At 36.0% G+C, this 17,351-nt stretch overlaps 1 protein-coding gene across 2 annotated transcripts in view; it reads right to left on the reverse strand.

Annotated features, from left to right (window-relative positions):
• Nucleotides 1–17,351, reverse strand: part of LOC150102965 (sorting nexin-14-like) — a 793,179-nt gene that overhangs the window by 480,966 nt on the left and 294,862 nt on the right. For both annotated transcript variants that reach the window (XM_090397844.1, XM_090397845.1), the window contains one exon: nt 12,061–12,175. In XM_090397844.1, the coding sequence (XP_090253970.1) occupies nt 12,061–12,175 (115 nt within the window). The remainder of the gene's footprint in view (nt 1–12,060; nt 12,176–17,351) is intronic.

A 17,351-nucleotide genomic window follows, 5' to 3' on the forward strand; every position in this document is an offset into this window, starting at 1 on the left:
GGAAACAGTGAACGTATTTAAGGCAGGATATGATGAACACATGTGTATATGACTGTGGGAATTCCTACTGAGTCTTTTGACTCCATGGAATTCTGCTGATGATTATAATAATAATAATATTTAACCAACAAAAAGCAAGAAAATAATAAATAAATAAAACTGTACCAGGAAGAAAATATCAGAAAACTGTACCAAAGAAAATTTGAAAATTTAATAGAGAATGAGGTAAATGAAAATATTAAAATAGAGTGGAAAAATATATTTCAGTATAATAAAGAAAGCAGCCAATGACAACTTAAGAAAAAATGAGAAAAATGAACATCAGAAATTGAAACATTAAAAAAAATTCAAAGTGAGTGATCACTATCAGAGACTTTAACTATACCAAATATGGGCAAAGAAAACAGTACAGAATAGTTGGAAACTGAATTTCTGGAATTCTTGATAAACAAATGTCTTGAAGAACATATTATTATTATTACAGAAAACTCCAAGCAGTCCTTAGACTCATTGAGGGAGGCCTTAAACATCACGTCAACAAATATTCAACGTTCGCACAGTATGGCACCCAGAACAGACTCTGGTAAGCTAATCCACTCATTCACCACTCTCCAAGCAAAAAACTTAGTTCTAACACACTTGCTAACTACACCCTTACTCAGTTTCCATGGATGGCCCCTAGTTCTCCAACCACCAGACCTGTTCTGAAAAATTTCCTCTGAATTAATCTTGTAAAACCCTTTACTCATTTGTATGCCTCAATTATCACTCCCTTTCTGCCTATCAAGTAGTTTCCGTAACACCCACAAATATTCAACCTATTTTCGTAAGACTCATTCCACATCACCTGGCACCCAGATCTGTGCAGTAGTCTAGATGGGGTCTTATCAAGGCTCAATAAAGATCTGATGAGCTACTTTAGGCACTTTTGCTATGTGTCCCCTAAATTTTAATTCCTTATCCAGTAACACTCTCAAGTCTTTGGCTTTGTCAATTTCCTGGAATACAGTTCTATCCAAATCATCAAGCAAAATTTTGACATCATCTGTATTAACTATTGTTCTGCCCAACTTTGAATCACCAGCAAACAACTGAACAGTTCCCCTCAGATCCTTTCCTATATCATTAATTAACATATTAAACAGTATCGATCCAAAAACAGAAACCTATGGCATGGCACTAGTCATAGGCCTTCTTTTGGATTCTACTCCTGAATAAACTACTCTCTGATATCTCTCCATCAACCACCCTCCTATCCATCTCACTAACCCTATATCCATTGCCTTGTGCTGCCGATGACTGATTAGAATTCCATGTGGGTATCCTGTCAACGGCCTTTGCAAAGTCCAGCAGTATCACTGTAAACCCATTTGCTTTATCCAACTCAGCCATCACTATATTATTATAAAACATGAACAAGTTACTCAGGCATGACCTACCCTTCACAAAAACCATGCTGCTCCCCATACAGTATACGATTTTCATTTATCCATTCCTGTACTTTGCTCTTGAACAACTTCTCCAATACTTTGACAACAACTCCTGATATATTGATCAGTCAATAATTTCTACATCAGTCTTGAACCTTCTTTATGCAATGGAACTATTTTTCCCTCTTTCTACTCCCCTCGAAAGTAACCAAGAGCAGAGACTTAGATTAAACAATATGGTTAAGGGCACTAACAATTCCCTCACCGCTTCATGTAAAACTTGAGCTGGTATACCATCCAATCCCATGTTCTGTAATATGCAATGTACCTCCATTTCATTTACCTCAGTTCCCGTATAAGCCTTTGCCACTCATTACTGAAATATCTCCACCTGGATGATATCCTCTTACAAAGTGTTCACTTAGATTGTATATGGCAAAATGATTTTAATGAATGCTGATGATTGGGTGGTAACTGAATCAGTCAAAATAGTATAATTACTTTCTTTTACTTGAAGCATATCAAAAGAACTGTTTTTGGGATTCTCTTTAGTCTGCACTGCTAACTTCCTTTAGTAATCTGCTTTTGCCTTTCTTACCACATTAGTTACCATTCTGGCCTGTGCTTTGTACTGTTCATGTGCCTACAGGTCACCTTTCTCCTAAAATTCCTTCCATAATTGTTTCTTTCTTTTTCTTTCTTGAAGCTCCAGTTTAATGATGATATTCATCCATTTATCTTCCACTTGATTTACTCTCCTGATTCTAGGTGTGTGCAGTCTGCATTACCTCCCTCAAACACTCCTTTACCACTTCCCATGCACTATCAACATCCACCCCTTCAGTGTTGAATGCCATGGCATGGATAAAAGCAATCTCCTAAGCTTGTCATACTCACCAGCCATTTAATTCCACATATACCCTGTCTTAACTGAAAATTTCACACATTTAGCCACCTCCCAGGTGAAAACTATATGATCACTCTCACCAATTGGTGACAACGTGGTCATATTTGTTATAGACAAATTCTCAGATGCAATTACTAGATTCAGCACTCTCGAACTCCTGGTATATTCCATCACATGCTATCTCAGGTAATTATGCCTTAGTAACTGCATAAATTCCATTTCCTTCCTCCCATGTGTCATCTCCTCCTTTCAATCTATGTTCCCACAGTTGAAATCACCCATAATAATTATCTTCCTCCATTCATTGAGTCTATTTGCGATGCATACTATCTTCATCATCTTTTCCAACCCACAGTTTATAGTAGCATCCAACTGTACATGTTGTTCTGCTGGCCTTAATCTCCCATGGGACATCCTCAAATGTGCTATTTTCATTGGCCTGCAGATGAACTTCTACTCTCTTTGGTTGCAGTTCATCAGCTATCATCAATAACCCTCCTCCCTCCCTACATTCTTTTCTCTCAATCCTTCTTGAACACACCATATCTTTCACATTCTATCCCACTAAGTATATCTTCTTCTGTTAGCCATGTCTCATTAATGCCAATAACCTTCGGCAAGGAGGAGCCAAACAATGCCAAAAATTTTTCCTGCTTGTTCCGAATGCTCCTGGCATTAGTGTACACAAAGTTATAAGTCCCTTAGGTCCACCACTATCCTGATGCTTTATACTAACTATTCCATTCTGGTTTGTTACCAATGGTACTAATTTAAGCATATTATTCAACTACCTCACTGATATCTGCATATCCACTCAATAGCCTCCCCCCCCCCCCCCCCCACCAAAGCTCTAGTTTCCCCAGATTCTGCACATTTCTTCTTTCACTTCATTCAATAACACTTTTTCTGGTCTCCAAATCCATTCGGTTGCAAACCATTCTTCTTGTATAAATCCTTTCACCCATCAAATTCACTCTATACCACTCCTCCTGCATAACCTATGCATCAAGTCATTCGATATTATGGCCCTCTTTCTCAGCTCTACTCTGTCATACTAGCAACAGACTTGCTATCTTAACTCTCACTTATTTCTTTTGCTACTTCCAGTAATTCTTTCATGCCCTGCTTTTCTCCTTTTAAATAATTTGTTTCAGCCACTATGATCATTTCTTTCACTCTATCCTTTTGTGCTCTAATAGACTCACTACCATCATTAACTTTTGTACTCGGAAAGCACAATTTTGTCAAATTCTTGTCAATCACACCTTTAATGATCGAATTGCCATGCAACACTTGCTCCTTAATTTTTCTTTCTCTATTGGACAAGCCCTCATTTCTCTTATCTTGCACTTCTTTCTTTCCATTATCAGCTAACCCACTCGCCAGACATTTCTGCATTCACCCCAGCTCCCAGTTCTCCCTGTGTATCACTCTGTGCAACCAAGCTATCTCCCTCATTGCAGCCAACTCTTCATTCTTATATCAGTCATACTATTCCTTTGTTCAATACTTTTACTTTCTCTCTCTCTCTCCATCATGTCACATGTAATATGGTGCAGAAAACTTGAGGATCGAGAGTTTGGGATTTTTTTCCTATCACCAGAGGATCTCATTGTAATCGAGATGTCATCCTTGTCCCCAGTTGGTGAGAACACCCACGTAGTTTTGACTAAGAGACCATCTATGAAAAAATGGCATGACTTAAACTGCAATGGCAAGTATGTCATTGTTGATTAATAAAAAAACAGTCAATAAAATACTTAGGTCTAAATATCGACAGCATCCAAAAGTGGAATTCCCATGTTACATTTTTGACAAACAAAATATGATACATCATAAACAGAATATATTATAAAAATAAATTTGTCAATAAATTTATCTATGTCTACACATAGATAAATTCCTCTCCAGTATGGCATGACTTGCTGGGGGAGATTATTACAATAACATGCTGCCCATGATAAGAATCCAAAACGAAACAATAAGAGCAATGCTCACTTCCTATCTTGTGTCATACTCCTGAAGAACTGTGTACGATATCCATCTTACACGGAAGAAGTGTGTAAGTTTCCATAACGGTAACATATCCAGGATGGATATCTTACCATTACGGAAACTTCACCTTTACTGCTGTTTACTATATGCCAGGAAAAACATAAAAAAATTCCCAATATATAATGTGGATTATAACCGGTGCTGTGGATGAAACTTGTTAGTTTCCAAACTTAACAAAGAGATATTCCACAAATCTATTCCAACATACAGTCACAAACAGCTATAATATATTACTTGACAATATAAAATGTGTATCCTGGGACTACCTGTTAAAAATAAAACTGAGGATTTATATTATGAAATTAAGTGACACTGAAGTATATTTCAAACACACAAAATAAAAAGCCCTTTTATTCTGTGTGTTTGAAAATAAAAATAAAGAATATCTTTAAAAAGGTTCATATTAACTGAAACAATAATGATGTATATCTAAAAACTACATAGAATCTCAAGTACAAACTGCACATAATCTAATTATGTATGTAATAATTTATGTGATCAAATATCCATAGAAATATAAATCTCAGTTACACTGTGTATCTTATCCTCATTGCATAAGTATTTTTTTCTCATAACCAGTATGGCAATCGCTCTTAGTTATGAACATGTATCTTACATTTATTGTTATAAATTTTACATTGTAAACATTGACTTATCATGTATTGTAAATTCTGTTTTAACACCCCAACCGGCCAGATTTATCTGGATGTATATATACATCCAGATAAATCTGGATACGATTCTCTAACACCTATTGAATAACATGGATAAGAAGTGCAAGTTGGTCTCACTATTTCATCCACCTCGGCTGGTAGAGAGGTTAATCATCCTAAGGTTTCAGATATCCACTGAGAAAATCTTGTAACATTTCTCTCATACATACATACAAACCTATGACAAAGTTTAATCTATAAATTAGGCACAGTAAGAGATTAACAACAATAACTAATAATCCAATAGATATCCAATCCAATATCCAATAGAATAATCCAATTTGGTCCCCAGGATTTAAAGGGAATAAATTAATTGTGGAAATGGTACAGAGGTGGATAACAAAGATGGTTTCAGGACTGTACAATGTTAGTTATGAGGATTGGTTAGGTTAGGTTAACCTAACCTAACCAATAAACCTCTAACCAATCCTCATAACTAACAAGGTGAGTAACAAGTTATCTGGACTGCAGAGTTTGGGAGATAGAAGGAGAGGTGATATGATTGAGACTTTTAACCTGTTGAGAGGTAGTTAGTTACAGGGTTGACACTGGGGAGCTCTTTCGCTTGGTATAATAGCGGGAAGGAGAGATGACAAGGAACCATCCCTGGACGTTACAAAAAAGGAAGCTGTGAGCAAGAGGGTGAGGAGTAGTTTCTTTGCATGGAGGGTGGTTGAACCATGGAATGCACTGTCTGATGGAGTGGTGAGAGCAAGAACAGTCAATGAGTTCAAGGAGTGGTATGATAGACTTTGTGTTTCCTAGGAAGGACCTCCTGCGATGAGTCTTTTGACTCCATGGAGACCTGAATAATAATAACAACAATACCGTATAATAAAAGTTATGTGAATGGAATCTTAGCAACCTCAGCATACGATATCCTCCTGCCCTTCAGGAGGATATGAATAAGCCTAAAAGACAGGCAAATGAATGGGGATGTTAGTTCAAAACTAACATCCCCATTCATTCTTGAAATTTGGAATCCGCAAATGGGAGGTTGCAAACTGTATTAGTGAAACAATAGATAGTACAGGAAGTGGAGGAGGAAAGTGATTTAAGAGTGATGGTTGACAGAATTTGGGGAACATATTGCAAAGACGATGAGAACAACCATGATATTTTCTAATTGCTGCAATACTAAGAGGCACGGTGGTTCCATTGCATGAAGCTCTGTTTAAACCACATCTAGATTACTGACCTCAGAGAGGGCACAGAGATTGATGACAAGAATGATATTAGGAATATTTAATGTATGAGGATAAGCTGAGGGCATGCAAACTGCAGAATTTGGTAGAGACAGTGACAAAGGATAATATAATTGAGACATTTAAGCAGTTGAGATTTACTGGATTTAAACTGGAATGATATTTTGTATGGTATAACAAGAGGAAAGAACAAGAGAAAGAACAAGACAAGCAGCAATTCCTAGAAGTTGTGTAAGGAAGATGTGAGTAACAAGGTGAGAAGTGGTTCTTTTCTGCATGGGAAGGTGGATGGACCATGGAATTTACTGCCTGAGAGGATAAGGTGCAAATACAGGCAATGAATGAATTCAAGGATTGTCATGAGTTTACTTGATATTCCGACTGTGATGTCTAAGATGAGGCCTCCCACATGAGTCTTGCAACTCCATGGAGGTTCTGAATAATAATAATAATCTTTAGATCCTTGGTCACCGATCTCTAAGTTTCTTATATGCATAATATATTTGAGTCTTTGTCTAGGTCATCATGGTATGTGTGATCTTTCAGCATTTTGTTTACTTCATACTTGTATTTCTCCCAATTTGCCTTTTGGAAGTTCCAATGATATTTTCTTTTTTGAGTGGGTTTGGTCATCTTTGGGTTCAGGTTAGTTAATATTCGGGTATGGTTGCTTCCTACTGGTTCCAAAACAGACCAAATAGCTTTGTCATGATGATCTGGAGACACCGTAGTAATATCTAAGTCATCTTTTGTACCATAAGAATGAGACAGATAAGTGGGTTTTCCACTTGAGTTATTAGCCCTGTTTCATCTAAGAAATTACTCAGTTTTTTTTTTCTCCTCTTGAATTTATTTCCTCAGAACCCCATAACAGGTGTTTGCTATTCATGTCGCCTAAGATAATGGAGTTTTCTTCAATGAGATGGGATAGGCTGGGAAGATTTGGTCTGGGTTTATTAGGAGGATGATAACAATTGAATATGTTTAATGGCCTTTTACTTGGTTCCAGTATTTGGATTCCTTGTATTTCAGTTCCTTCTGCTACTTCTGTTGAACTATGTCTAGTTCAACAACTTTATATGACAAGTTTCGGATTAGTGTCAGAAGCCCTCTTCCATTTTCATCAGCAGGCCTATCCTGTCATATGATATCATAGTTTTTAATGTTTAGTCCGCTAGTTTGTTGAGGTTTGGTTTCCTGGATGCAGATAATATCAGCATCATGTCTGTCAGATAGTAATAATAGTTCATTTAGTTTTTCTAACTTGCTGGAGTAACGATATCATTTAAATTACACTGGATAATATTAATATTTCTTGTAATGGGTGGAATGATTTGCTCATTTCTCAACTCTGACATTGTTTCCAAATCAAGAGTTGTATCGGCTACCCCGTACGCGGTATCACAGTCATAATCACTAAAATTTGTTTCCATGATGGGAGAAAAGAAATGCTGCTGTTGTTAGATTATCCAGAGGGCACCACGAGGAGGTGACAGTCAGACTTTGCCCTGCTTGGAAAAATACTATTCTAAATGCAACAAAGAAAAGTATCCCAAAGGGCTACAGGAAAAAAGTTATTTCAAACTACAGAAAAGCTGACCAGGAACTTGCCAGCAAAACAACTAAAAAAAAAAAATGTATTATTTAATATCTTAAAAATTGGAAGCTTTCCAGAAACTAGGATTGAGTACAACAAGACAAATGCTGAAATTAAACAAAAATATAATATATTACAAAGAACTAGGTGACAAGAATTTTGTCACAACTTAATCCAAACACTTTAGATACCAAACTTTGGAAACTGACTGCTAATTTACAAAGAAACCTACCAAAGGCAAGTGAGACTAACATGCTAAAAGACCCAGATGAAAATATCAAAATTGGATTCAGGGAGATAATAAATACCTTGGCCTTTCATTTTCAAAATATAAGCAAACTAGAGATGAATATTAGCAAAGACCATCAAATATTAAAACATGTTCAACAGCAAAAAAAAAAAATTGCAAATCCCCCAAAATATAAAAACAAATTATTCTGGGACCCATTTACAATATCTGAATTGAGAGATGCCTTGGAGAGAGAGACTAGATATAAATAAATCATGTGGACCAGATAACACACAATGAATTATGATCAAACATCTTCCTTCCCAAGCCCTAGATTGGCTACTTCACCTATACAACAATAATCTAAAACAAGGAAAAGCTCCAAAAGACTGGAAGATAGCCACAATCATACCAATTTTGAAGTCTAACAAACCTTAGGACCAACCAGGAAGTTATTGACCAATTTCACTGACTTTAATTCCAGGCAAATTGATGGAAAAAATGATCAATGTTTGAATTACTATCTAAACAAATAAAATATACTATCACATTTTCAGGTTGCCTTCAGAAAAAATTACTCAACAACTGATCAACTTTTCTACTTAATCCAGTAAATTCAAGATAACTTGCAGATAAAACCTACCAAATCCACCATTGCCGCTTTTATAAATTTTAGCAATGCCTTTGACAAAGTGTGGAGGCAGAAACTATTTTCCAAGTATTCAAGATACCAAGGGATTTTATATGAACTTGGTTTTTTAATCCTGTTTTCCAAGAAAGCAAACAAGAAAGTCAAGTTTGTGCCTGCAAGTACTGCAAGTCTAAGGCAACTGATCCCTAAGGTAGTGCCAATCGAGGCAACTCGTGGTAAAGGTGGATAAAGCTCTGATCACTATTCTTAGTATTTTTCTCTAATGTAAAGCACATCCCCTCGTGGAGATGTATGATGCTAAACATTAAAGGCAATGGTCACTACTCATACCGGTTTCGACCTTTGTTGAGGTCTTGTCAGTGGGAGCCAGACCTGAAATGCTAAGAGTGAAGTAATGCAGAGCTCATTATGTATTTTACCAAAACAAGTTGCCACAGGTGTTTTAACCTTATAAATAAAATCTCAGGATTAGAGATAGATGTAGAAAGTTTTAACTTGGGTATATATTATGTATTCAAGATACCAAATGATTTTATATGAACTTGGTTTTTTAATCCTGTTTCCCAAGGTTATAAGGTTAACATCTTGTGGCAACTTGTTTTGATAAAATACATAACGAGCTCTGCATTACTTCACTTTTAACATTTCAGGTCTGGCTCCCACTGACAAGACCTCAACAAAGGTCGAAACCGGTATGGCTAGTGACTATTGCCTTTAATGTTTAGTATCATACATCTCTGCAAGGGGATGTGCTTTACATTAGAGAAAAATACTAAGAATAGTGATCAGAGCTTTATCCACCTTTACCACGAGTTGCCTTGACTGGCACTACCTTAGGGATCAGTTGCCTTAGGCTTGCAGTACTTGCAGGTGCAAACCTGACTTTCTTGTTTGCTTTCTTGGGAAACAAGAAACAAAGTTCATAAAAAATCACTTGGTATCTTGAATACATAATATATAGCCAAGTTAAAACTTTCTACAACTATTTTCCAAGCTTTGTCATATTGGAATAGAAGGGAAAGTTCTAAACTAGATTTATGACTATCTAAGAAATAGAACAATTTGAGTTAGAATAAATAATACCTTTTCCAAGAAAGTGAAAATAAGACAGGGACTCCCTCAAGGCAGCATTTTGAGTCCACTCCTTTTTTTCCATCTACTTAAATGACTTAGACAAAAATATAAATAAAGAAACAAAGAAAGGTATCTCTGCTGATGATTTGGTCCTATTCTCAGCTCATAACAATGTAGAAACAGCAGAAGGTCACTTAAACAAAGTCAGTGAAAGTTTATCTACATACTGTCAAAACCAAAAAATTAAAATTAACCCTACTAAATCATAAATTTCTGTATTTACCATTAATAACTACCTCAGAAAGTGGGGACCAAAGATTAAGCTAAACAATCAACTAATTACATTTAATGAAAATTAAATGTAATTAGTTGATTACATTTAATCAATTTAATCATTTAATCAATTTGGGGTAGTTGACTACCCCAAAAACCTTGGAGTTACTCTGGATCCATCACTAAGCTTCAATAAATATATCGTTCGTGCGGTTAGCCTAGTGGCTTTGCGCTTCGCAACCATATGCCTAGGGAAGGAGTGTCCTGGGTTCGATTCCCGTCGCTGACGTGAGGAGCTTAAGGATCTTCCTCAGCCATAGTCAAGTTAGCCAGTCTTGGGCGTAGACTACAGGGTTCTCTCTGCCAGTTTATCTGGGGTTTTTCATCCCGCAAGCAGGCAAACCAGCCCCATGAACACACACATGCGGATCTACAGCCATAAATACTTACCTCCCCCCAAATGAGGAGGCTCAACTTGCCCCAATAGGGATGGGGGAGAAAAGGGAGGACACTCCATATGAATAAATAAATAAAAATAAATATATCAACACTGCTGCAGTCAGAACAAAAAGAAGACTAAATATCATGAAAAGTATCTCTGGTAGAGAGTGGGGAGCCGATGCTAAAACCTTAAAAGTTACATACACCTCTATTTTCTAACCCATAATGGAATATGCTTCGCCCATCTGGATGCAAACAACACAAACCAGTTGAGACAATCTTATAAAAATTCAGAATGCAGCTAGAATCATATGTAGACTAAGGAATACAACTCCTGGAAAACAGCAGAATTCAAATCCAACCTTGTTCCTTTAAAAATTAGGTGGCAAGAAAATCTTACTAAATTTGTGGAAAAAAGAGCCAACCTTACACATCATAGAATAAGTGAACTTTTTAAAAGTGGCAACCAACAAACAGAATAAAGAAAAAAAATTGATAATGCATAAAATCATGGAAAATAAAATTCCCTTGGATTGTCCAAACTAAATAGCCAACTACCCAGCATTTCTTCCAAATCAAGACAGGAAAAATATAGTTATTAATTTTGAAATAGGGAAACATGAGAAAAATAGCCTAGAAAATCCAGGTGAGAAAACCTTGAAATCTTGAGATCATCAGCTCTTTCAAAAATAATGAAATATGGACCTGACTCAATAAATATCTCCACAGATGGCTCCAAAAATCCAAATGGCAATTCTGGGAGTGGCATACTCATCTATGGCTCTCAAAATATAGAGCTAAAAACAACCAACAGTATACGATGCAACTCATGCCATGCAGAATTAATAGCCATTAACACAGCACTGCAATATTTGGATAAATGAACCCCACAGGAATTTATATTTTTCACAGATTCCTTAGCATCCCTTCAAGCTATTAAGAACTGCTACACTAGCCATCAAGAAATCCTTAACAGACATAGCAAAAAACACATACTGCAGAATAATTTTCCAATGGATTCCATCTCTTGTGGGATTAAAGGAAAATGAAACTGCAGATGAAGTAGCAAAAATGGATGCAACATCAAGTGATACCATATTTTAATCATTTTAAAACTACTCAAAAAAAAACAAAAAGAATGGTTCTCCAGGACATGACTCACCACTGGTATTCAGCAGAAAAACCAGGAGCTACCATCAACTCCAAGTTTAATTGCTGTGCCACTACCATGATCTCTCCCCTCAAGACTGGCCACACAAGACCAATCAAGTTTAGCAATGGCAAAAAAGTCTTTCCCATCTTCAAAATCTATAACATCAAGGAAGCATCACCACTGCATTTACTAACTTGTATGAATATAACAACCCAGAAAAGGTGCTGTATAAATTACATGAATTCGACCTCTATGATCTGGTGTAATAATACCATGATATAATAAATAAAAAAAAAATTTTTTTCAGTAATTTTCAGTTTAAATCACTTACCAATGCTTAAAATAAACTGGAGAACATTTACAGAAGCTTCTTCTTTTAAAAACTGCATAAAACGATATAAAAGCTGTTGATCATTTAAAACAGTCTTCAGATCCATGTGTAATACCTACAACAACAACAAAAAAAAAACTCTAATGAATACTATTTATTATTATTTTCAGACCTCCATGAAGTCTGAAGACATATCATGAGAGATCCTCACTATCAAATACAATGCTCCTCAAAATTTACAATCATTTGGAGTTGTGCACCCACTAGTCTCTTCCTTTTTCCAAGCAAAAGATCGGCTTACTCCACTGCACACATGCCCTCCTTATACGACTTCTGGTTGTGGCTACTTGTCACTCACTCTAATCATTGAAAAAGCTCTCCTATAAATGATACAAACCCATCAATCAAAAACTTATACATCACGATAATCACATCACCTCACTTCCTTCTATCCTCGAACTATACAGATGGCAGTCACTCAATCTGCCCTTATAGCCAAACATTCCAGAAATCTTATATTATCTACTCACTTTTTATTTGAATTTTCCAAAATCTTTTGATATCATCAAATTCAGGAAGACCAAATCTATATAGTAATTCAAATGAAGCCTGATCAAGCCCGTGCTGAATTAAATTTCTAAATTTATGCACATTATGTCAGGCATTTGATCAGAAAGATCGATGCCTGACATACCCAAATTATAGCCCCTAACGATATTTGGTTTTAATTGAATTTTACCATTCTGATTTTTTGCTTCAACCATTTAAAATTTGTGCATATTTCAAATGGAAAGAAATTCCTTCTTATCCTTCCATTTGCGATGATGAATTCATTAAATTCATCATCGCTCATATTAGCGTAAACTTCTAATTATTTATCAGTAAGTTTTCTTTTACTGGTCATGGCGAAACTCAAGGTTTTTAGAGACTAGATACAATAAACACATTCGTCAGCGCATGTAATATATGGGTGGGGGTGATACGAGATTATTCGTAGTTGGCGTATGAAACAAAATTCTGTCTGATAAGCCTACTATGAGATTACTCGTAGTGACCTTGAAGATGCGAAAGCGCTTGGCATGCGGGAACAAACTATGCCTGAGGAGCGTGGCAGCGAACGTGTTAATAATCTTGATATACTTAATAAGGATATTAAAATTCTATCTTTACATCAGCATTGTCTATAAATACTTACCATGGGTGCACCATAAGGTTCCTTACAGTTGCATATACACCATATCTCATTCACACTACAAACTGTAACATAAACCGTAATAAATGTCATGAATTAATCATAGTATAATCAATCATCTTAAGGATGGATAATATCTTCACTAATGCCTTGAGTTCATCATGTAACTCTAAGTAATGTCCACTCAAATATTTCTTTGGTTTCAAGAAGAGAGAGAGAGAGAGAGAGAAAGTCTAAGCTGCATATAGGTGATCCAACAGTGAATTGAAACTCAAGGCAATGAGATCACACAGGCATACTAAAGGAAGAGTCACTGCATATAGAGGGAACTCTTCAAATCTTTTGCATCAATATTTCATAATACAAAAAAACTTCTGGAAAGCGTCACTACCAGTGGTGAGCTATAAGGGGCTCGCGTGAGCCCTTTGTTAAATTTTTCTCAAATTTGCGAGCACCTTGTTCTTCTTGTTTAATAATCTTGTAGCACTGGAAAATACCACCGTGGAATGTATACATGTTACTATAATTGCTACTTTAAATTCATATGGATTTTCTGATAACTATATAAAAAATAATTTCATTGCATTTTGTTCTGATGGAGCTAGTGTAATGTTAGGAAACAAATCAGGTGTTGCAATAAAACTTATACAAAAATTTCCCAACGTTGTGATTTGGCATTGCACTCATCGTTTACACTTAGCATTAGACGATTCGATAAAAAATATTAAAGAAATAAATAATTTTGAAATATTTATGGATAAATTATATGCTTTTTATCATCAATCACCAAAAAATCAAAGAGAATTAAATACGATTGCAAAAGACCTTGGTATCGAAATTTTAAAGATCGGCTGCGTGTTTAGACCACAAAGGGCAGCTTGCAGTTTACGAACGGCTCTTGCTGTGTGGAGAAATTACCCAGCTTTATGCAGACATTTTGCATCGAACAATAAATATAAGGGCTTTTTAAGCCGATTTCTCAATTTGGAATTTTTAAAAGATCTAACATTAATGAATGATATCCTAAGAATTATCATATCTGTCAGAAGCTCTACAAAGTCGCAATATAAGTATTATAAGGGGTTAAGTTAGGCTTTTTTTTTTTTTTTGCTCAACGATGTGAGCCCTTTGTTAAAATTTCCATAGCTCACCACTGGTCACTACCCATATACTAGTTCTGACCTTTATTGAGATCTCATCAGTAGGAGCCATGTTGAAAGAGGGGAGTCCCTGAAGGATGAACCACACTGTGGATGGCCAGACCTAAGAAGATATCAAGATTAAATCAATACAGAAGGCATATATTTTCCATATATTTTTGATGTTTTTACTTTATGGGATACTAAGGTGGTTGACTGATGTGAAGTCAACAGCCTCTATATATACACAGTGTGCTTGTTAAGTAAAGAGACTGATTTTTTACAGGACAGCCCTTTGAATAAAAGTAGCAAATGTGCTTATAGATTTGACCACTAGAGTGTGTTGTAATCACATGTGCAACTTTCAAGTTAGGTGATGCAGCAGTTTCTGTGTGGCAACTGTTGAAGTAAGAGCATGTAAGTTCAGCATGTCAGAATTTGTGTCATGGAGCAAAAAAGCTGCAATAAAACTTTACTGTAAATTAGGAAAAACTGCTACAGAAATGTACCAAGACCTAAAAAAACTTTATGAGGGTGACCTCTGAGCTGTGCACAGGTGTTCCACTGGTTTTGACATTTAAAGAGGGGAGGGAGTCCCTGGAGGATGAACCAAGCTGTGGATGGCCAGTTTCTGCACAAACAAATGAAAATGTGGTGAAAGCAAGGAAAATTGTTGCCCATGACAGGCAAATAACCACTAGGATACTCACTGAACAGCTTGGTGTTGGTAAGGAAATGGCCAGATTAATCTTAGAAAGAGATATGCACAAGAGGAAGATTTGTTTCAAGTTTGTGCAGCACATATTGACATATGAACAGAGAGAGAGAGCATCGGGTTGCATGTTGTCAAAATTTCATCCATGCAGTTGATTGAGATCTTGATGCAATGCAAAGAATTATCGGTGATGAAAGTTGGTGTTTTCAGTTTGATTGGGAAACAAAATGCCAGAGCATGGAATGTCTTCTCCCTGGCAGAAGAAAGTCAGGTTGCAAAAATCATGAGTTAAGACAATGCTCATTGTTTTTTTTCAAAACTGCTGTGTTGATAAAACATAAATAAACATGCATAAGTGTGAAGTAATTTCACTACTTGTACACAGCATGCCTGTTAAGTAATGAGACAACAATTATTATATCAAAACAAAGAACAGTTTTTGGAATTATCAATTACACAGATTCAAAATAATCTCCCTCCAACTCCACACAATGTTTACATCTATCGTGCAGGTGTTTGAAGGCACAGTAGAAGTCCTGAACGGGAACTTCCTTCATTGTCTGGGTCACACTGCATTGGATGTCCTCAATTTCAAGTGTGCCCTGAAGTGCTTCCCTTTCAAAGCACACTTCATCTTTGGGAAGAAGAAATTGTCTGCAGGAGCCAAATCTAGTGAATGGGGATATTCGATCACACAGATCGACTTCAAAGCTACAAACTGCTTCACAGTCAGTGTTCAGGTACATTGTTGTGCAACAGAAACCAATTGTTGTGGAACAGTTTTTTCCCTGACATGTTGCACAGGCATACAGACGTTGCAATTTTTGCGAAGTCCTTTTATATCAGCCAAATCTCAGTCAGAACGATTGTCTATCTCTTGCCCAAAAGGTTGAGAGACTGCTATTTTATGTAACCATCAAAATTAATATTATTTATTAACATTAATTTCTAGCACATGGCAACAGTTTTTAATTCGTAAACCACTGGCTGCTGTATGAACCTTGTATTCCCATTTTCTTTGATTTGCTTGTTTCTACACACTGATGATGTACCATTATTTTCAGTGCAAAATATCTGTACTTTCATTTCATTGAAGTTAATTACTCTGGTTATCGTGTAATTTATTGTTTAATGTATAGCCTATGTATATTTAAGCTGCAAGTTAGCAGTTAGATCTGAAGGAGGTACTGGATGCTGAATTGATGTAAAAGGTATAAGACAAGAGTATCGGGTATGTCTTTACTGTCATTCATCATCGATATGGATCACTTTTTGAAATAAAGAAATCTGAAATCAAAATTCACCTCAGCTGTGAATGTTATGCCGAAGAACATGTCACACTCCAAAGTAAATTTCGAATAAATATGGTACATGTTTTGAGGATTCTTTACCTAAATTCACAATTGTTATAACAATTTGTCCTGACGATCATCATCATGTGTTCTCTTGTATAAACACAGCTGCAACCAACAACAATACATCACCTTTTTTTAATATTACTATTACTTAGTATATTTATTTTGAAGATCTTCTTGTTACAAGTAATAAAACAAGATGTATTAGCTTATAGCATGTAAGTTTTACCATTCTTGGAAATTCATAGTTACCATATTTGCCGGCGTATAAGAATGCACTTTTTTCCTTTGAAAATAGGTCTGAAAAACAGGGTGTGTGCATCTTATATACTGATACTCAGCTACTCACGGAACAGAAGATGTTAAAAATCAACTCAAGGAATTGAAAACTCAGTTAGCTGTAATTCCAGAAGGTCTAACTAGTTAAATTCAACCTTTAGATGGCTGTATTAATAACTTTAAGGGATTTATAAAGGACAAGTAGAACAGCTGGATGCAGTCTTCAGATTTTGAGGTTATGCCACCAGGAAGAAGCCTAGCATTTCACAAGTTTGTGAGTGGCTCAAAACTTCATGGGATGCTGTGAAAACTGAGACAGTGGTTAAATCATTTAAGAAGTATGGCATTAGTAATGCACTGGATGGTACAGAGGACAAATTGTCGTTAGGACTCAGATTCTGATTTAGAAGTGGTTTCAAGTGCCTCTTCATTTAGCTCTGGAGATGAATTTCTGAGTTTTGATGAAGAAGATTAAAAGGTGGGTAAGCTTTCCTAGTTAGATTAGGTATTTGTTGAAAGTAGACCTACTTAATACTTTATATTTGAAATACTGTAAATTCATTATAATATTCAGTGATAAAGTTTTTTCCTGCTGTAGCATTCTTACACTA

The sequence above is a fragment of the Typopeltis vanoorti genome, chromosome 9 (assembly GCF_054136105.1).
Source record: "Typopeltis vanoorti isolate ZY-2024b chromosome 9, IOZ_Tvanoo_1.0, whole genome shotgun sequence".
Lineage (NCBI taxonomy): Eukaryota > Metazoa > Arthropoda > Arachnida > Uropygi > Thelyphonidae > Typopeltis > Typopeltis vanoorti.